The following is a 23,053-nucleotide window of genomic DNA, read 5'->3' as shown; positions in this document are numbered from 1 at the left end:
TTCAAAGGTTCCAATCCAGCCCACGGTACAAAAATGACACTGATATCAACAGTCAAGGGTGTTGAACTCGTTTTAGTTCAGGGGCCACGTTCAGCCAAATGTGATCTAAAGTAAAAGAATAGCATAAACAATAAAATGGGAACAACCTGAAAATGAGGTCCAATTTTAACAATATTCTGGCTGTTACTTAATGTTTTATGCATCTGTAGATCTGAAAAATTGTGTTAATAATAAGATAACACATAATATTGTACAAATTATTCGTACTGTAGTTCCAAATTCTAAACTTCAAAATTTTAACAATGTTTTGCTTGTTATTACCAAATGTTTGTGTAACACTGTGTAATTTACATCTACAAATGATAAGTCGAGGTATAATATTGTTAAAATTGCACTTATTTTTAGTTTTTCTGGTTATTCACAGAGAAAAACTTGGAGTTGTCATTAGTTATTTACAGGGAGATAAAAATATATTATTAATATTTTATGAAGACGGGGCAGGATTAAATAAATTGCACTTCTTCCCATCCCTTTTTGGGCATGCAAATGAAACTATTGTGCTGTTCTTCTGTCTAATATTGTCTTGATTGTTGATTTTTGTATTATTATTTATGTTTTACTTGTTCACGTATATGTTCAGTTTCATTGCATATTCTGAAAAAAATCACTAAATCAAATAAATCAATCATAGATTATTTGCTGTTATTTTAATAGCTTGGCCTGTTTCAGATCAAATTGGGCTGAATGTGGCCCCTGGACTAAAATGAGTTTGAAACCCCTGATTTAAACCATATTTCCTTTCCTTCACATAAAAACCATCCCTCTAGTGTCTTTGTACGTGCTGATGTGTCATATCTCTTAAAATATCTTCTTAATGCCTTAATTGGCATATCTTCATAACCCAGTGCATAGTGATGGCTATATAAACAGATTTGGAGGTTCCATCATTCAGTGACTCAGTAACATATTCATTATGCGTGGCATAACAAATAGCTAAATCAATAACAGACTAGTCTTAATTTACCAAATCAATTAACTGTTGACAGATGAGCTGAATTAATCAGCCCTTACGGTGTGAAAGGAAAATGCTTAATAAGGAAATCATTCTCCCTAATCTAGAGAGTTGAATTATTAATTAATTAAAGAAATGTTTTTCCGTCCCACTCCAATTCTGCAACAGTAAGTAGACTTTAATAAGATGAGGCAAAAAGAGTGAGAAAACAACAATGTGGTCCTGGAAGACCTGTCGATGAATACATTATGTTATGCAACAAAAGCAAACAGGGTTCATGTACAAACCAAAAAGGATCTTTGTTTCAGGGAGGGAGCAAATAAGGGTCCTAAATCTATTTTTCCATGTTTGAGTGCTACAGGGGGTATCTTTACCTGCAGAATCCCTGTATTACAGTGTTTTTCAACCTTGGGGTCGCCTGGAATTAAAGTAGGATTGCCTGAAATTTCTAGTAATTGGTTTAAAAAAAAAAAATTCCTAATAAAAAATATTTTTAATGATTCAATATACATTTCATTATAATTAAAACACCACACACTTTTCCTAATAAAAATCCAGTTCAAATAAAATGCAGGATACAATATCTGAGAGGGCAGATCTTGATTGACCCGATCATGTGACCACATGCATTACTTTGCTTCAACCTGCCTGGACACAGTCGCAGTCAGAAAACTGGACCGAACAGAGAAAGGAAAGATTTCTTTGCCCACCTGTCGGAAGAGAAACTGAGAAGACGACATCAAAAAGGTGCACATTATATAGCCTAAGTGCCATCTAAAATTAACATTTATTTGCAACGTAGTATAGCAAACTATTACATGATCAAAACCAAATTCATTTTAGCAAAAAAAATGTCTCAGTATTGCATGTCTGGGGATGGCAGAAATTTGTGATGTTAAAATGGGGTCATGAGCCAAAAAAGGTTGGGAACCACTGCTGTATTATACCTTGATTATATATAATATACCTGCAAGGAAAATAAAAAAAGGTGGGTTTATGTAAATATCCTTCTATGAATCTTAGTTCCAGACTGAACAACAGAATGTTGTATTAGTGTAAGTCATCCTGTTTTCAGATGATATTGGTCAAAATTCATTTATACTTGTTGGTGCTGTCATTGTTACAGCTTCATAAAATCAAGAATTCCACAAGCCTTAGAAGCTGAAACAGCTGAGCTCCATTTAATGGCATATCTCCTTTCAGTCGGATAATAAAAAAGCACAAGGGCTTTTCTGCTCATCTGCTATGATCAAGTCCATAGAGCGACCAGCATGGATCTCATCACATAGTCTGTAACATCCTTCAAAAGTTCCTGCTTATGGAACCCAAGTGACAAGAAATAACAAGCTCCAGTGCCCAGCACTTAAGTGTGAGCCATGCTGCAGTGTGAATATAATGATCTGGTGGTTTGTGGCAAACAAACCCTGTAGTATGACAGCATCATCTCACAACCCAGCCAGTCCTATAACAGCCTCTTTTCGCTGAATGCTAAAGGCGATTATTGACCAAGAGCATCCCGGTGTCCCACAACAAACCCCAAAATAAATAAATAAATAAATGGATAAAAAAATCACAGCATATTAATAGAATAAATATGTAATAATTTGAATTATACTAAAAAACAAGCATTTTTTTATGCTGATTCAAGAACAGAGCTTTAACAAGTATAAATTACTTATTAATACCATCTGAGCATCATTTTTTCATTGCTTCATCACTAATTCCTTGATTGATTTGATGTGTCAGTTAGTACAAAACATACAGTCGTGGAAAAAATTATTAGGCCACCAGCTTGTTTTGTCCAATTTCTTGTTCATTTTAATGCCTGGTACAACTAAAGGCACATTTGTTTGGACAAATATAAGGATAATAACAAAAATAGCTCATAAGAGTTTAATTTCAGAGCTGATATCTATCCATTTTCCACGTTTTTCTTGATAATAACCAAAATCACTTCAGTTCTTACATCAATATTTGTGGCATTGTAGTGACAAAAACGGTGCTTTTAGACATTCCATGTTTTCTTTTCTGTCTGTTTTAGTCACATGATACACACAGGTATTAGTACAGGATTGCATAACCATTGTTTTTGATGACTTTTGATGGTTTAATAATTTTTTCCATGACTATATTCTACATCTCAGTAAATTGCTTATAGTTTCCAGCCAAATAGAGGGGACAAGTTGGTCTGCTGGCACAGAGTTAACATTTGCCTGCTGTGATATTAGAACGCCTGTCCAGTGCAGCTCCTCAGTCTCTTCTACAGTATTCAGTGATGCATAGTGCTGAGTAGAGCTGGCATGCATTCAATGGGCTAATCTGGCCATAAGTAGAACACATATGGTGGTGATGATAGAGGGCAAAGACACAGAGACAGAAATAACTCCAAGTGTGGTATGATAACAGCCTTAATGTCATGGCTTAATTGTTTTGACTAGTGAGTTCAGTTACTAAAACTGAGGGTTTAATGAAGGTGTCATGGAATGTCACTGTGAAGAATGTTATTATATGCAACTTCTCTGTTGTTAATCCTGAGTTTTTTCCTTGGTTTTCAGAAGGTTTAGGTGCAGTCTGGCCGATGTTCAGAGGAAAGAAATTTAATGGAGCAAAAAATGTAAAGGTAAGATATATGTTAGAGAAATTTATTTAACCCATAAAGACCCAAACATCTACTGGTGACCAAGAGCATCTACTGATCTAAAATGTTTAATAACTGTTGATCTACTAATCCGATCAATACATGTAAATAATTGGTGTAAAATACAGTTTGTCATTTTTTCATGGTCATCAGATATGACCCATTTGGACATTCAGAGGCTCCGTAGTTACCATGGAAACACCGTCATCTTCTACAACATTGATTCACCAGCAAAACCCATGGAGTTGGATCAATGACAGCGGATGGAAACACTGGGTTTATGTTCAGCTAATGATATCTTTTACTGGAAAAGTCATTTTTCTTCCGTTTTCACTGTTTTTCAGATAATAAATCTCAAGTTTAATCTAAGTTTTTATGAACATTTACATGATCAGCAGATTAAATAATGAAAAATACATGATTTTGTCTGAAAACATGCAAATTAAAACATGCACATTATAATAAATGGTGATAAATCACTTAATAAAGGTTAAATGGAGAGACAAATTAATGTAGGAACTGACACAAATGTAGTACTGGGTCTTTATTGGCTAATTAACATATTTAATCAATCTAGATTCATGAACACCTAAATTAAATACAGGAAGTTAAATATAGGAAAATACACGATTTACAGTGGGAAATGCTAAATTCAGAGGATAATATTATAATAAATGGTGTTAAATTATGTAATAAAATTTAAATAGAGAACAAATTTCATTTGGAAAATGCCAGTAAAGTAGCACTGGGTCTTTATGGGTTAATAATCCTTTCCCTCTTTTGTTTAAAACTCAAAAAGACTCATGCTATTGTGCATTCCTTGATTTTATTATTAACAGTCTTAAGATTACAGTAGGATTCCTGCACTGATCACATGGACATTTTTTAGTAAACTCTTTTTCTTTCTGCCCTTGGGGTCTTTATGGGTTAATAGTGATAATTAATTCATAATATTTTTCTTTGCATTTCAAGATTTTATTTAGTTTATATTCCATAGATGTATGGAGAGATAATATGGGAATGAGTATGGCTAGACTCAAACTCAGGCTGCTGTAGTAAAGCCTTAAACTGGTATACAGTACATTCTATCCAGTAACATCCACCCTATTCTCATTTACCCATAATACCATGAAAATGAGAATCACTGTCGTTTCATTAGAATGAGCTATTTGCACTACAGAGAGTTTCTACAGTAGCTCCAGTTTGGAATATCTTTCTCCAAAGACCTCCCTCTTCACTTTGTTAGCGCTGCATCAGCACTGGAGAGAAGTCTGGCACCATCTACTATCATTCTGGAATTGTTAGAGTTGTTTGGCTAGTCCTGGGTTAAATGAATCACCCTCGTCCTGGGCTGAACTGAGCACAGGATGCAGTGACGGTGCATTGGCTAAATAGCGTTTTTGCAGAGAAGCATGGTCTGGTAGTAAGATGAATGAAGCCACATAAAGAAAGCTGCGTCTTTGTCAAAACTTGCAATTTTCAGCATTTAGTTGCAGCTCAAAGGTTGCTGCTTCATGTAGCCAGAGGGATTTTGGAAACAGTAGATAGCTGGAAGGGAGGAAAATACCAACTGTAATAGTCAGCGGATGACAAGATTAGAGTACACCCTGATAGCTCTTCTAATCCATGGTGGCTCAGACAAGGTGTTTTTGTGTAAAGTCAACTAAGTTACGTTAGTTATATCTTCTCTCTATCTGCTATCGCTCTTGTTGGCATCCACAAGTGTTGCTTCCTAACAAAACAGATTTATATTTCTTTTTTTTCTTTTTTTCTTTTCAGTTAACCCTTAGGGGTACACGGTCGCGGCTCCATGACTGAATCACATGACATTTTCAACACGTCGTACCATCGGAAGTCAAACATGTAGACCACTGGGGATAACTGCATTTGAAAGTGTGGACTTAAAACATTCTCTCACTTTTTATTTGATGTTAATAGAGCAAATAAAAGCGGAGATATGATGTTTTAAACCTGGACCAAACAAGCGATATAACGTCATAATCGCGACATAAAGTAGTGTTATGTTTCTGACTGCATCTTCGTCATTTCTTGTTCTTTTATCAAAACAGAAAAAACTGGCCGAGTCTCCGGATTCAAAAACACAGACTGCATTAGCGTTACAGGTAAGGGTGAGGATGACCCCCACATGAACCAAATATGGAAACCGGGAGGACCAGGTGGGGGTGGGGGTGAGGGGGACTGTAGAAAACGCCTATGTAAAGATATGCTTTTATGTCAAATATTTGAGTACACTACCAGTCAAAAGTTTGGACTCACCTTCTAATTTAAATGGCAAGAGATTGACTGCAGATGGCCAACAAATGCTCAGTATCACTGGGAATTCCTTCAAGACTTTTGGAAAACATTTCAGGTGACTACCTCATGAAGCTCATCCAGAGAATGCCAAGAATGTGCAAATCAGTAATAAAAGAAAAATGTGGCTATTTTGAAGAATCTAAAATATAAAACATGCTTTGAGTTATGTCACTCTTTTTTTAAAGTACATGATTCCATATGTGTTCATTCATAGTTTTGATGCCTTCAGTGACAATCTACAATGTAAATAGTTATGAAAATAAAGAAAAAACAGGTGAGTCCAAACTTTTGACTGGTAGTGTACAAAGGCAAAATCAAAAGTACTCACAAACGGCCAAAATAGGCTCAGATCCCAAAGGGTTAAGTTCTTAGTCTATATAATTTAATTAATTTAGTCTATATAATGTATATTATTATGGATGGAGGCAGAAAAGCCGGGTGTAGATTACTGCACAAAGTGAGAATTTTATTTTCCTTGGTCAGGATATGTACAGTCAGTCCAGCTTGGATTTACAAGGCTGACAGTTAATACTGAACAAAAAATAACTCAAACTATGAATTATGAAAGAGCTGCAGCATCTGAAACTGACCACAATGAACATTTGAAAGATAAACAGTACCACAGTGCTTCAGTTTCAGCTTCACAGATTGTCATGTCTTTTATGTATTAGGATTGTCTCTGTCAACTCACCATATATTTTTTATTATTAATTTTTTTTTTTTTTTTTCCAATTACTAGAAATTTCAGGTGACTCTATTTGAATTCCGGGTGACCCCAAGGTTGAAAAACACTCCTTTATTTCCTAGTTTTTCACCTCAGTTTCTGAACTTTTTGCAAAAGAAAGAGAAAACAAGAAGTTATTTGGTACTTCAAGTGAAAAAAATCTAGGTTCAGAGTGCAATTTCATATACAGTAATATGAGAAGAGCCCCGGGAGCAAATTCAACTAACAGGGCCGTCACATTTACAGCCATAAATCATAACATCCAGCAGAAATGGTAACCCGAGGCAGCAATAATCTCTGCATTCCGACTAAACATAGGACTTACACTCAATATACTGTGAAAGTAAGGGAAACTGTGTCAAACATCAAACATAGATGATGGGATCATGGGTCAGGAAATAAATCATACATCAGTTCGGGCATTTATTCTCCCGCTGTGAGGTTGAGCTGAGATACAGCAGTGGCAGATGTACAATATCATCCGCCGCGCTCTTCTCGTTCCCAATAAAAATAAAAACAGACGGATCTCTCATCGTGTGGAAAGCACTCCCAATACAAGAGCCAATCAGTGAGCCTGACAACTCCCTGACCCCTGCAACTCACCTGGCTGCCTCTATCATAGCCTGCATTACTAACACCACTCACAGCTTCATCAATTGTGGGTAATTGTCTCCTTGGGACATGCTCTTCATTATTTCAAGAAACCTGGAGGATTGCTCTGCTGTGTGTTACCTCTCTAATACAAGGTCTGGAACAACAATTAAGGAGGGAAACAGCAATTCACAAGCCATTAGTGAAAAGACCAAACAATGACTTCTCCTGGGAGTCTGCAGGCATTCATACACCTAATTGAAATCACAAGCATCCATCTTACAATCTTCAACAGTGTAGGTTTAACAAAGTATATCTATAATATTATGCCACCGCCTGAACCAAATTTGTCAACAGAACTGATATACAATAGCCAGAGATATTGTAAATTGTCTGAGGGACATTGTTCAAAGCTGATGTAGCAGTGTGAGCCGTTCTTCATTAATGCACTGACAAGAAACTGCAACACTTTGTCAACATCAGGAATGAAAGTGAAACAAAACAGTGTGAGAGAAAAAGGGGGGGGGGGGGGGGGGACTATGAAACTGGGAATGAACTGTTGTCACATCATGTCTTATTCAAGGGGAGTAGGGATGAGATATAGGGACAGAAATGCAGAATTTTGATCAGAGGTGACATTAGCCAATTAGTTAACCGATAAGTTTCTTGTTTGTTTGTTTGGGTTTTTTTTTTTTTTTTGGGGGGGGGGGGGGGCAATAATAATAATAAACACACTTGTCAGTTATAGCCAAGGCTAATTCCCATCTTTAGTCCCTACATAAAACAACATAGTTCACATAAAACAGTACAATCCAGTGTACTTATTCAGTGATTTACCGTGATTGACAGATTTTCTTTTAACTGGGATATACAAATCTGAAGGCTGTCTGATATTTTGACTGATTAGAACTGAGGGCTTTACATAATGCATATAGACATTAAGGCAGATGGCCGATACGGAAAAAGATCAATATATGTCGGCCAGCAAAAATATCAGGCCGGTATATTGATTTTTTTTTTTTCAATATCGGCCATCTGCCTTAATTTTTGTTTTTTTTTTCTGAAAGCCGATATTTGATCAGTAGTAAAAATGTTATAAGATATTTGATCAGGCACCTGTGTGGGCAGGACTATGTGTAATTTCACTTATTTTGCTGCATAAAAATCTTAATTTTCGGAGTGTTTAATTGTATTTTACATTTGTATTTGTTTCAATATGCTTTAAAATCTTCCTTAAATATCGGCCTCAAATATCGGCTGTAGATATCGGTCATTGGCTGACCAAATTTTTAAAAATCGACATCGGCCTTAGAAAAGCCCGTATCAGTTGACTTCTAATAATGAACATGCAACATTAACACTAATCCCTGATCACTGCAGGTCACAGAGCCTCTCCATCACCTCTACTGTGCATGGCGGCCTCGCTGCACTGCTGCATATCGCTCATGCCTTGTCGTATATTTACTCGTAGTCATGACCCCTAGTGAACTCAGTAAGACACCAAGTAGAACAGGGGTGTCAAATTCATTTTAGTTCCGAGGCCACATTCAGTCCAATTTGATCTGAAGCAGGTCAAACCATTAAAATAAACTAACAGTATAATAACCTATAAATAATGACAGCTCCAACTTTCTTCATTGTTTAGTGCAATAAAAAACATTAAATTATGGAAATATTTACATTTACAAACTACCCTTTCACAGAAAAGATGTGAGTAATTGAAAAAAAAAAGATATTTCTTAAGCAAAATAAGTGCATTTGCAACAATATTATGCGTAAACGTATGATTTGTACATGTGCATTACACACAATGTTACACAAACATTTGGTAACAGGCAGAATATTGTTGAAATTTAGAACTAAAATAATAATTTCTACAATATTATGTGTCAAATTATTATTAACACAACACACAGATCAGATCTACAAATGTACAAAACATTTTGTAACTGCCAGAATATTGTTAAAATTGTACTTAATTTGTTTTGTTCACATTTTATTGTTAAAGGGTTATTATCCTATTACTTTACTTTAGATCACACTGGGCTAAATGTGGCCCCTGGACTAAAACGAGTTCAACACCCTTGACTGTTTATATCTTCAGTGTAATTTTTTGGCCTATGTTTGACACCTGGGAGGTAGACTATTAGTTTTCAACGTGCAGGTTTGTCCGATAGTGGCTGCAGCTGTGTTGTGTGCATGCTGTTGTATATTTTTCCCCAAAGAAGCGAGCGCTCCAGTAGTCAAACATTCAGAGAGTTTTGCCAACTTCTGATCACTTCTCTGGAAAATGTGCCCTGACTTGAAATTGAAATTCTGATACTTAAGTTAGGTAAAAGAGCACAGGTTCAGTGTACAGAATGAAATAAACACAACATTACAGGTTGTTTATCTGAAGCAATAACCCAAAAACTACAGCCAGTTGCCTGATTATGTAGTTTTATAAACTCAAATAGTCGATGTTTGTTCAGACACAGTGGCTGCAGTGTTTTAGTGTTGTTGTCACTATGGATAAAATAACTCATTCTCCTGCTTCAAGTCATACTGAAAAGCCACACAGTGTCTCCATATAAGTATCTATAAATGCATAATCTGTAAATTTGATCTGTCAGGCAAGTTATTTTTATTTTGATTCTGTTATTTTTAAAGATTAATTGCTCCTAAATGGGTGCTTCTATGAAACTGGTCCCTAAAAACAGGACAAGGGGGCTAAAAATTCAAACCAGATGTAGACTAATGTTTTGAAGCCACTTTGGAACCACTTTGGGTCTATTTTAACCCATGAAGACCCAAAGAGCCACTGGCGACCCAAACCATCTACTGATGTAAACTGTTTAATGCCTGCTGATCCACTAATCCTATCAATCCATGTAAATAATTGTTGTAGAATGCAGTTTGTCATCTTTTCATGGTCATCAGATATGACCCATTTGGATGTTCAGAGGTTCCGTGGTGTATGAGAAAACACCCTCATCTTCTACAACATTGATTCACCAGTAAAACCCATGGAGTTGGATCAATGACAGTGGATGGAGACACTTGGTTTATGTTCAGTTACTGATCGATTTTGTCAAAAATAGTAACTTTTTCTAATTTTTTTTTCTTTTTTTGATATTATAACCCTCAAATATAATATCAACTTTATCATTAAAGTACATGATCAGTAAATTAAACATAGGTAAGTACTTGATTGTCTGTGAAAAAATGCAAAATACAGAGGATAATATTACAATAAATGGTGATAAATCACTTAAGAAAGCTTGAATAGAAAGAAAAATTAATTTGGAAACTGACACAAAAGTAGCACTGGGTCTTTATGGGTTAAAAATGAATATTTAGTGAGATAAAAGAGAAACTATTTTTCAGATAAACAAATTTTTATATTATTTTTATATTATTTGTATCCAAAAATCCGCATGTAACATGATAAAAAAAAAAGGATACGAAAATTACACTCCACTATTTTTTTTTTTAATATCTCTTTATTCTCTCCCAAGTACATTTTGGGAATCAAACTAATTATGCAAGGCAGAGTGTTTCACAAAAATGACCGTGATTCCAAAATCACTCACGATTTATGTATGTTTAAATGGGCACGTTCCGCATGTAACCTGAGTGGACACGATGGGTTACAAACAAAACCTGGAATGAGACTTAGATTCATGAAAAACCTGCATGTCTGGATGAGAAAAAACACTAGGATCATCAAATTTAACACAGTGTCTTTATTTATAGCGGTATATAAGACCATTTCAAGCCACGTTTTCCAGATAAAATGTACTGACACCTAGGTAGTTTTTCATGTCCCAAGTTTGGTCCTATTTTTGGCCCCATTATTTTATAAAAAAAATAATTAATTTTGGAATGGCTCAGAGCAAGAGTATATATTTTTTTGCATTTATCTGAGGTCATCATTAGATACATCCTGGGGGGAAATATGTCTACATTTCTCTTTTATTATTGAGTCTAAAAAGCTGGAAAAGTGCCAGGTACCAAAATGAACCCAGTTTCACAGAAGCACCCAAATTCAAACCCACTAAAAATGAGGATTAAAATGATGGGTAATGATAGATTTAAATTTAATAGCCCTATTGATCAAAATGACAGCAAAGACATCTAACGAAACATCTGATCTCAACTGATCGGGCCAGAATTGCAATATACCACATAAATCTTGCCTTTTTTTTCTTCAGTTGGATAAATTATTTCACAAAACAATCCCTTTAAAGACTCAGACACCACACAAAGTCAGACAAATTCCCGCAGGATAAAGTGGACTAACACTTAAAGTGCAGACAAACTCTCAAGAATCACTATAAACAGACTTAAAAACACACACAAGCCTTGAGAAAATAATGTTCCGATGCATCAGTTAAAATACCGTGTTTACAATTCTACTCCGTCCTTTTAAAGTAAATGTGACTGTGAAACAGAGGGAGCCATAGGGGGAGTTGAGAAAAGTGAGACGACAAAAAAACATTCTCATTCTGCTAGCTTAAAAAAAAAAAAAAGTCATACAATGATGTACCTTGTGATATAGTTATTGCCGACAAGCTCCAATACACTGAGTTTATTCGATACATTACCCACCCCTAAAAAGGAGAATAACATTTTGGATGGAGTAAATAAAATGAATTACTAAAACAGTTATTTAAAATTAAAAAAAAATAATAATAAAAAGAAATTGTGCAAACCTAATATTTTGTCACAATATGATAAACTGCCACAGCTGAGTTTCCTTCTGGGTAGGTCAGCATCTTTCTATATTCATAATCTTTGGGGCTTTGTCAAGAAGCTCAGGAGTGCTACACCTGCTGCAGCTGATATAAGTCAGCTCAGGACTCTATCCCTCTGGACTGCCTGCTGCTTCCCTCCTTGTATTGTGCCATTATTTCCCCAAAGCAGGTAATTTATGCAGCCGTTTATCTAGCAGGAAAGCACAGCTCCCGGGACAGAAACACAAGGCAAAGGAACGGCGGTAGTGCAGCTCTGGACATTGATTTCACAGATTGATGGGTGATGCAGATTGCTTGCATGTAATCTCATTTAGTCACCCTCAAGTACATACCTTATAGCCTGGTCCAAGCTGATGAATTGCAAATATCTGAGCAGGATTGAGGGCTTCACTGAACACATAGACAGCTCCTAGCTGCCCGCAAAATACTCTGTTAGCGTCCGCTGTCTCCGAGGAGCCGAGGAAGCACTTATCATAACTCTGCAAGAGGCACACAGAGAATAAGAGGGGTTTAAAATCTGAAATCAAAGACCAAACATCCAGAGTTCAATGATGGTGAAATAGCACTGCATCTGATCAATGAACAGGTGAAACAAAGAAGCACTGAGAAATAAATAAAACCAGAACTAGACGTGTGAAAATGTTGGAATTTCTAAAAAGAATAATGATTTGTATAAGTTCCTTGCCTGATGACACTCTTACACATATATTTTGTACTCCCAAAATTACCAAACGTGTCTAACTGTCAGAGACATTAGATGTTGCATATATTTCTCATAGTTCATAGTTTTTTGTACTTATACAGCTATTTACAGTTGATAAAATGTCATAGATACCATTATAAAAACAGTAAAACGTGAGTTAAAACAAAGTTGGGTTTTTAAATTCATTCTTTGTATATAAAGTTTATTGTATGTCTGGATCACATGACTGAAGGTATTTTGGATTAACCCATAAAAGCCCAGTGCTACTTTTGTGTCAGTTCTCAAATGAAAATTTCTCTAGATCTAATCTTTCTTATGTGATTTATCTCCATTTATTATAATATTATTCACTGTATTTTGCATTTTATCAGTATAAATCATGTATTTTCCTGTATTTAATTTTCTGATCATGTAGATGTTCATAAACATATCAGAAAACTGACGAAAAGGTGACTTTTTTAGTAGAATTTATCATTAACTGAACATAAAAACAACAGTCTCCATCCACTGTCATTGATCCAACTCCATGGGTTTTACTGGTGAATCAATGTTGTAGAAGATGACAGTGTTTCGGTAACTATGGAGCCTCTGAACATCCAAATGGGTCATATCTGATGACCATGAAAAGATGACAAACTGCATTTTTCTAAGATACTTTTGGTCGTTGGTGGATGTTTGGGTCTTTATGGGTTAAAGTCAATATAGATACGATCAGACATCTCCAAGATGATGCTAATTCTGCACATGCTTTAGGAGGTGCAAACAGTATATTATTAATAGTATATTATGTGGCTACTTGGATGCTGTGACAGTTTATTGGATGTTTATTGGATGCATCTGCTGCTATGCTAGCATGTTGGGACCTGTCTATTACCTGGCTGGGGCTTAAGAGGCATTTGACGATGTTCAGAGAATTAAATGCAAAAAGACTTCAGTATAAAGAGTTGCCTTACACTGCAAAAATCTAAATCTTACCAAACGTATTTTTCTCATTTCTGGTCAAATTATCTCATCACACTTAAAATAAGACATAATCACCTAAAAAGTAACTTTTCAGTGACATATAAGAACTTTTTTTTAGACGATAGATCTTATTTCAAGAAATCTTACCAAGATGATTTTCACTTGTTCCACTGGCAGATTTTTTTTGCTTAATTCAAGATTTTTTCCCTTAATTCAAGCAAAAAAAAAATCTGCCAACGTTAAGTTCTTATACAGGGTGACCCAAAAAAACGGGAATTTTTTAAGTGCGTATTGGCAGACATGAGCAAGTGGCAGCGCTGCGAGACAGTGACCTTGAGCAAGTAAACACACCCCCATTTTAGTAACCATGGATTTTTTGAAAATGAACAGGGGATCTCAGTCACTGTCACTGTGAATCGTTACGTGGAGATGTTACAATCCTTCGTTACACCTGAATTGAACAATTTTCCACACGTTCAAGAAACCTGGTTTCAACAGGATGGAGCGACATCACACACTGCACGGCAATCATTGGAGGCTGTGTGAGAATTGTTCGGTAACCGTGTGATCTCAAGATTCGGTAACGTTCCCTGGCCCCCTAGATTGCCAGATTTGTCCGTTTGTGATTTTTTTCTTGTGGGGCTATCTCAAGAGTAAAGTGTACACGACTCGACCAAGAACTCTGGATGAGTTAAAACAGAGAATTCAGGATGAAATTCACAGTATCCCAGCTGAGATGTTGCAGCGGTCAATAAGGAATCTCAACAGCAGATTTCAAGAATGCATTCGTACAGGAGGACGCCATCTACAGGAAGTAATTTTAAAAAAATGAAAATTCCATCATTGTTTCTTAAATGGCATGTTTTAAGGTTTCAATTACTATGAATAAAATATTTTTCTTCCATCACTCTTGGTTTTATTGGATTGTTAAAAAGTTCCCGTTTTTTTGTGTCACCCTGTATCTTTCTGAATAGTTACTCTTTAGGTGATTATGTCTTATTTTAAGTGTGATGAGATATTTTGACGAGAAATGACACAAATACACTTGGTAAGATTTAGATTTTTGCAGTATAGTTCTGTTAGATCAGTGTCGCTACCAGGGGGGATGTTGACATGTCAAGACTCATGTCAGCTCCATGTCAGAAGACATTAAAACCAAGTCCACAAGTTACAACCAGGAGGAAGAGGAGGAAGAAGAAGAGTACTTACATCATTTGTGTTGACGTGCCATGCCATGTCTCCATAAGAAACCAGCTGTCCGTTAACATAGCATCTGATTTCACTGTTCCTCCAGCGACTGTAGATGTGAACTATACTGATCATGTACCACTGAGGAGGAAAAAGGGAGTCACATTAGACTTAACCCATGAATTAAACCACAAAATAAGGTACAGCAATATCAATAACAATAGCTCCTTTTCAGACTTAAATACAGTATATTAACTCAAAGTAGAGTTTAGTTTATAGAGCTGGATCTCCTACAGTTGAATTCAGTTCTTTATTTTTCTTACTTTCTTTTTTTATACCAGGTCAGGGTTACCGTTAGATCAGATGAACAACAAAGTTATGAGAAAACAGCTGCTATAAAGTTTGCTACCTAATGTTCTGAGATCTGCAGTAGAGCATCGTGAATAATAGATCAGAGAAAAGGCTAAAAGGCGGCAAGACAACACATTTTTCACTCCCCACAAAGCCACGTCAGACACCGGCTGTAATTACACAGGGATGAAAAGTGCAACTAGAAAGGTGCTTTTAGAAAATGTCATGTCAGTTAGGGACGAAACTCACATTAAAGAGACTAGATAAAAGTAGAGGAAGGACTCATCTCAAAACAACTGTATTTGTTGGAAGGGGGAGAGTTACTTTTTACTTTATTTTTGCAATTAAGAATAACCACATGCCCTAACTGTAGGGGGAGTATTGATTGATATACAAATGTTAGCTCTGCAGTTGATTTGTGCAAAGATTCTCAGTGACATGTTAAAGAAAACAAACCTCTTAGGGTTATTTCAACAAAGACAGTTAGTCTTATAACATCCATCTGTGCAGAAACATACTGTTTTGTGCAAAAGTCTAATTCCACCTCTAGCTTTGTTGTTTTTGCAGAGTTGAAATGAGTATGCATATTTATTTTCTCCTTCTCTTTTCTTCAGATACAGCAAGAAAACACAGGAAATGCAGTTGTGGAAAAAATTATTAGACCATCAAAAGTCATCAAAAACAATGGTTACGCAATTAAGTAGTAACTCCTGAGTGTATCACAGTGTTTTTCAACCTTGGAGTCGCCTGCAATTCAAATGGGGTCGCCTGAAATTTCTAATAATTGATAAAAAATAAAAACTTATTGATAAAAAACATATGGTGAGTTTAGAGAGACAATCACAATACACAAAAGACATGATAAACTGTGAAGCTGAAACTGAAGCACTGTGGTACTGTTTATCTTTCAAATGTTCATTGTGGTCAGTTTCAGATGCTACAGCTCTTTCATAATTCGTAGTTTGAGTTATTGTTTGTTCAGTATTAATTGTCAGCCTTGTAAATCCAAGCTGGACTGTACATATCCTGACCAAGGAAAATAAAATTCTCACTTTGTGCAGTAATCTACACCCAGCTTTTCTGCCTCCGTCCATAATGGTATACATTATATAGACTAATTGTTGTCTAAAATTAATGTTTATTTGCAGCATAGTACAGCAAACTATTACATGATCAAAACCAAGTTTTAGCAAAAAAAAATTCACAGTTTTTAATGTCTGGGGTCATCAGAAATTTGTGATATTAACCCTTTCATGCACGAATTATGAGAACCTTAATCAAGATTTTTTTCCCTGAGTGTTTTCATTTCTCTTTAAACATGAAAAAACAATGTGATTGAAAAATTTCTTTTAAAAATAAATAAATAAATAAATAAATAAAAAAAATAAAAAGTAAAAAAAAAAACTAGAAAATAAAAAAGTAAAAAATAAAATATAATAATAAGAATAAGAATCAGCTGGACACCATGCGTTTAATTTTTGAAGCAAAGAAACATGTATTTACCGATAAATTGTGTGAAAACTATGGGGGGGGACCTTGTGATTCTGGGGGTTTATGCTCAGGGGAGATCTACACAAGGTTACCAATTCATGTCAGAAAAGATATGTAGTGTCTTAAAACTTTAATAAAGATATATGTCAAATAAAAAAAAAAAAAAAAATCCATGAATATACAAGAGAACAGCTGTAGAATAGCTGTCCACTGTAGTGACCACTATGCTTGAAAGGGTTAAAATGGGGTCAGGAGCCAAAAAAGGCTGGGAACCACTGGTGTGTCATGTGACTAAAACTGACAGAAAAGAAAACATGGAATGCCTAAAAACACTGTTTTTGTCAGTACAATGCCATAGATATTGATGTAAGAACTGAAGTGATTTTGGTTATTATCAAGAAAACCATGAAAAATGGTTAGATATTAGCTCTGAAATCAAACTCTTATGATCTATTTTTGTTGTTATCATTATATTTGTCCAAACAAATGTACCTTTAGTTGTACCAGGCATTAAAATGAACAAGAAATTGAAGAAAACAGAGTGGTCTAATAATTTTTTCCACGAATGTGTGTGCACAGCCTTAAAAGAAACACAAAAACCTTAATTAAATGGGGTCTAAAGGTTAAAGTCACTATTTATTGTGACCTCTGACCCCATGACAAGAATCAGCACAAACAGTTGGAAACATCTGACATGTGTTGAATGAAACCTGGTGTAAAACATCAGAAAATTAATGCAGTAAGTCCCATATTATCTGAACAAAAGGGTTAAAGACATTTTAAGTGCAAAGGGAGGTCACACTAAATACCATTTTATTTTATCGAAGGTGAATCCGTGTATCATTCTTTCTCTTCATATTCAATTGATAATCCACAATCGGAAAACGAAAAAAAAGACTCGTTACTTCATTATTCATGTACAAATCAAAAATCAAAAAACGAGTTATTTTTCATTATTTCGATTGTACACACAAATTGTGGCAAAATTGTGCCAAATTCTTTCCAAAAATTGGAAATAAGTAAATGGACCAAATGTTGGAATTCATGTTGACATTTTTGATATCTGGTTTGGTATGACCCGGAAGTTACTGACTTCTTCGCGTGTTCAGCTGGACAATCGTAGGTTTGCTAGTATTCTGCCTAAAGCATTCTGCAGTAATGGAGAATTTCATGTTATTCAGAGGCAGCAACTCTCATTACTCTCAAGAAGGATGACATGAAAACAAAACAATAACCAGAATCTTCCAGGTATTGTTGTTTTGTCAAATACAATGCGGCCATGGTCGCCAATCTAAGTAGAAGCCACTTTGCATAAAACACAAAAAAGTCAGTAACTTCTAGGTCATACCAAATTGGACATCAAAAATGTCAACATGAAACCTGACATTTGGTCCATTTGCTTATTTCCAATTTTTAATTTGTTTGTACAATCGAAAGAATGAAAAAAAAAAACCTTTTTTTTTTTTATTTTTGATTTGCACATGAATAATGAATAATGAATAATTTTTTAATTTTCCGATTGTGGATTCTCAACTGAATATGAAAAGAATGAATGATACACATTTTAAGCTGTTTTTTCACTGAAACGTTTGTGTTTACTGCTGTGCATACTTCACATATTTCAGATTGGATCTTAATACAAAGACTGAGAAATGTATATGTGTGGACATGAGAACTTTAATCAGCTGTAACTGATTAACCTAATATTGGCCTTTTCCACATCATATATTTTTTTTTTAATATCATTATTATATCTTTATTTAGGTGGGACAGTGCACATTAATGAACATATTTACACATTCCATTTCAGTATAAACATGTAAATATGCCAGAGTTAACATCAGTGCTAATTTTCATCCGCAGTCCCCACTTAATAAATAAATAAATAAAAGTGATCCGTGCAATAAAAAACAATACAGTGGAAAAAGTGCAGTACAGAGCAAGACAGTGTAATACATTACAAAACAGTACAGTTCAATACACTACAATATAGTATAACACCACATTTATGCCTTCGTGTCAAGGACTAAAATAAAAATATAAATTACTAATTACTACTTAAACTTTTACTTTTAGTTACTACTTAACTTTTGCATTATATATATATATATATATATATATATATATATATATATATATATATATATATATATATATTTATATAGTTTCTTTCTTTCAAATATCTTTTTATTAATAACAGAACATGAATAAAACATTTACAATACAGGAAGATAATTATTGATTTTCTGAACAACAACCACCCATGACACAACACATAACCCTACCCAAACATGGACAAACACAAACAACCACTGAAAAAAATGATGAAAAGATGGAATGAAAATTATAAAAGAATATTAATAATCATGTTTTAAAAGTATAAATAAGTGCAGTCTAAATGAACGATATAAAAAACAAAAAACAAGACGATAGAAAAAAGAGAAAGGAGAGAAAAAAAATAATAATAAAAAAAAATCACTATATAAAAATAAAATAAAATTTAAAAAAAATTAATAGATAAATAAGGGGGGGGGGTAGTTTTCTTTGTCCCTGCCTTTTTGTTACACAAACTTAAAAGCTGAGGGCTCAGAAGAAAGATGATCCCCACCACTGTTATATTAAGATACAGTGAAGTGTGACATTAACAAATATCATGTGGGGCACCTTTTATCTGACTGTGCTCATTCTTTTTATTGGTTTGACTCAACAAGAACGATCGAAGAGAATTACAGCTGTCTACCGGAAGAGGTAACAACACTTAAAACAGGATTCATGGCTGAGGGGAAGAGTGCAAGTGGCCCGGGGATAATTTAGAACAGCAATTATCTACAGATGTCTGAATCTAAAATCGATTAAAATCTTAATTCAACATGTTTTACCTTCTAACAGCCTTTATAGAAGGCTGCTGCACTAGGACTGGGATGAATACGTTGTTGTTTCCAGGTGTTCTGTGAAGGCTCTAATTGTTTGACACATGCTTTGAAACTGTTTTCGTTCTCTGCAGGGACAGGTACGCCACACTAACATTCCACGCTAAATTAAGTTTCATTTTCTCATCTACATTTACATCCAATTACACCTGTAAGCCTCCTCTGGGAGCCATAAACACTTCAGGTCTATGTATAGACGTACAACTTTGAAATGCCAATACAAGGACAGGTGGTGTCTGGAAAGTATAATGTGGGATCCAGTGCATTAATTCACACAGTTTCCAAAATTACTCATTTAAAGGCTGTGACTTGTTTGTTGTCTAATTTTCACAATGTCTCATTAGAACTGGGAATATATGCCACAACTAAGATTTTAACTGAACGGTGTAAAAGCTCTACTTACCTTCCTGGGCTGGAAATCGTACTTTACACAATGCTGGAAGCCTTTTCCTTTTGACTTAAGTGATGTCACGATCAAGCAGTTCCCAACGAAATGTGCAGAGTAGCCAATACCCTTACTGGTGCGAAAGCTGTAAAAACAAACATACATAACATGTTTCATGAGACAAAATAGAATTATTTTACATGCATATTAGGTGTGCTATATACTGCTGTACTGGAAGCAAATTTTCTGCTTCCAAACATAGGGGACTGTCTTTTTTTCTATGTTAATTTCTTGTTTAGCACACAGTACAGTTTAATGAAATAGTGGCTTCCCTAAACATTAACATTTGTGTTTAATTTTCATTTCTACCCTCGGCCACACTGATCGCAGGGTATTGTCATCAGTTGATCATCTGTCCATTCGTCCATTTGTCTGCCTGTCCATGTACAGTACGTGCAAAAACTTTGCCCTCCACCAGTGGTTCTCAACCGTGGGAGGGGGGGGGGGGGGGCAGCAAAGAGTCAACAACAATAGTCACTTTTTCACTGGTCATCTGCGCAAAATTTTACAGATATTTCCTAAATGGCAAAAAAACACAGAAGTGTGCAATGTCGGTTTTTCCATTAAATCACAAATGCGATGATTTGTTTATTTATTAACGTGAGATGAGACGAGAAGTCATTCCATAAACATGGTGACGAATGTAAATATGGTGTTGATTTACAGATATAGTCATTATTATTATATATTACCCCTCTATGTCGTACTAAATTAAAAAATGATTATGTTTCCTGGTGTGTCCACATGTTTCCTCTTCTTCTTCGCTTATTGTAATGTCCGTCAAGATCCATTTTTTTAATTCACCTGACTCTAGTTGTGAAAGAAGGTCTTTCAATTGCAGTTTTGTGTGATATACCATTTGCGCTATGCCCAAAAACCCATCTCTTGCCAGGGCAAAAAATTTTAATCGAAAAATGAGACTTTTGGGGAAATTGTCGTTTTACCATTAGGTAAATTTTTATGTGCAAGTTATATTTGCGCAACTTTAGGGTCAATGGAAAAGCGACTAGTGATAAGGTGAGGGGAGCTCGATTTTTACCGTCTAACAGCTTTAACGAAACCTCCTTCACATACAGGTCTAGGGCTGGGTAAAAAAATCGATTTTATTTTAAATTTGCATAATCGAGTAATAGTGGTTGAGATCGATTTGCATTGTCTGTCCTTCTGTCCGTCTGTATGTGCAAAAACTTTGGTGTGGACTGAAGTCCGAGGGTTTTCAAGTGCACGAACGTTATGTTTTGTATTGTGAAGATTAGGACATTGGAAATAACCTGACGAAGCAATACATATCACAATACCCAAGATGTAGTTCAATATACACACTGCCCAACCACCCCCACTCAAAAAAAACTTACACATGCCATATTTCATTGGACAGCCTTTAGTCTTGACTGCAGGGCACATCCTCTGTGGGATTGTTCAAGATACACAATTCTTATGCAATGTCGCATCAATTATTTCTGTCCAAAGTTCCACTGATCTTGTACTGATGAGTCCCAAAGGTTATCAATGAGGTTCAGATCTAGACCAATCCATGTCTGAAAATTATGTCCCATAATCTCCACAATCTGACTGTGATAAATCCCGGTATTGTCATCTTGAAATTTGCCGGTGTCATCAGCGAAGAAAAAATCCACTTACATTCATTTTATGGACACATAATGTTGCTAAAACTAGATTTAACCAACTAAAATCAACCACAGATCATAACACTTCCTCCATGGGCCTGTACTGTGGGTACTAGTCATGATCGATAATCACCTCTACTCACCTTCACCTTGTTGCTGTCATCACTTTGGAACAGGGTCAATCTGGACTCAACACATCACATGACCTTTTTCCATTGAAACACAATCCATTTTTGTGCTCTCTACGAATTTATGGTTTTTTTGAAGAAACAACAGCTACTCACTGCATCATTTAGGATTAAATAAAGTATCCGATAATTTTCCACTGGAAGGCTCTTACCAATTTGCTAAGGTGGGGACCTTTTTTTTGGCTGGAGAGTGTATTTGATAATAAAAGTGTGGTGATACAGTCGCAGAAAAACTTATTAGACCATCTAAAGTCATCAAAAACATTGGTTATACAATTAAGTACTAACTCCTGTGTTTATCATGTGACTAAAACTGTCTATCTATCTATCTATCTATCTATCTATCTATCTATCTATCTATCTATCTATCTATCTATCTATCTATCTATCTATCTATCTATCTATCTATCTATCTATCTATCTATCTATCTATCTATCTATCTATCTATCTATCTATCTATCTATCTATCTATCTATCTATCGTCGCAGAAAAATTATTAGACCATCAAAAGTCATCAAAAACAATGGTTATGCAATCAAGTACTAACTCCTGTGTGCATCATGTGACTAAAACAGACAAAAAAAGAAAACCTGGAATGCCTAAAAGCACTGTTTTTGTCAGTACAATGCCATAGATATCGATGTAAGAACTGAAGTGATTTTGGTTATTATCAAGAAAACCATGGAAAATGGATAGATATCAGCTCTGAAATTAAACTCTTATGAGCTATTTTTGTTGTTATCATTATATTTGTCCAAATAAATGTACCTTTAGTTGTACCAGGCATTAAAATGAACAAGAAACTGAAGAAAACAAGGGGTGGTCAAACATTTTTTTCTGCGACTATATATTCTGATCTTTTCAAAATTGTTTGAGAGAAAAATCCCACATGCAAAATCATGCATAAAATCTGAGTCAAAAAGCTGTTTTAGGCAAACAGAGGGATTGGCATCTGCATCGATATGTGTCTGTAAGAACAGATACACAAAACATACTGTGTACAAATATTTTCTTACACCCCTTCTGAATACTAAAAGTAATTTAGAAGCATGACAGAGTTCTTTTATAAAAATATGACATTAAGCATAGACATTCAGGACCAAATGACACTTGATGGGCAAACGCTACAGATGAGTCTAATCCTTCCA

The 23,053-nt window shown here is 35.1% G+C and overlaps 1 protein-coding gene across 1 annotated transcript in view; it reads right to left on the bottom strand.

The window, feature by feature from the left end:
* Positions 1–23,053, bottom strand: part of nbeab (neurobeachin b) — a 399,314-nt gene that overhangs the window by 255,379 nt on the left and 120,882 nt on the right. Inside the window, exons 7-9 of the mRNA XM_030151793.1 lie at positions 20,047–20,173; positions 14,893–15,012; positions 12,350–12,496 (exon numbers count right to left, since the gene is read on the bottom strand). Of these exons, the coding sequence (XP_030007653.1) occupies positions 12,350–12,496; positions 14,893–15,012; positions 20,047–20,173 (394 nt within the window). The remainder of the gene's footprint in view (positions 1–12,349; positions 12,497–14,892; positions 15,013–20,046; positions 20,174–23,053) is intronic.

This window comes from Sphaeramia orbicularis, chromosome 13 (genome assembly GCF_902148855.1).
Source record: "Sphaeramia orbicularis chromosome 13, fSphaOr1.1, whole genome shotgun sequence".
In the NCBI taxonomy this organism is placed as follows: domain Eukaryota; kingdom Metazoa; phylum Chordata; class Actinopteri; order Kurtiformes; family Apogonidae; genus Sphaeramia; species Sphaeramia orbicularis.
This window is presented reverse-complemented; position numbering and strand designations above follow the sequence as displayed.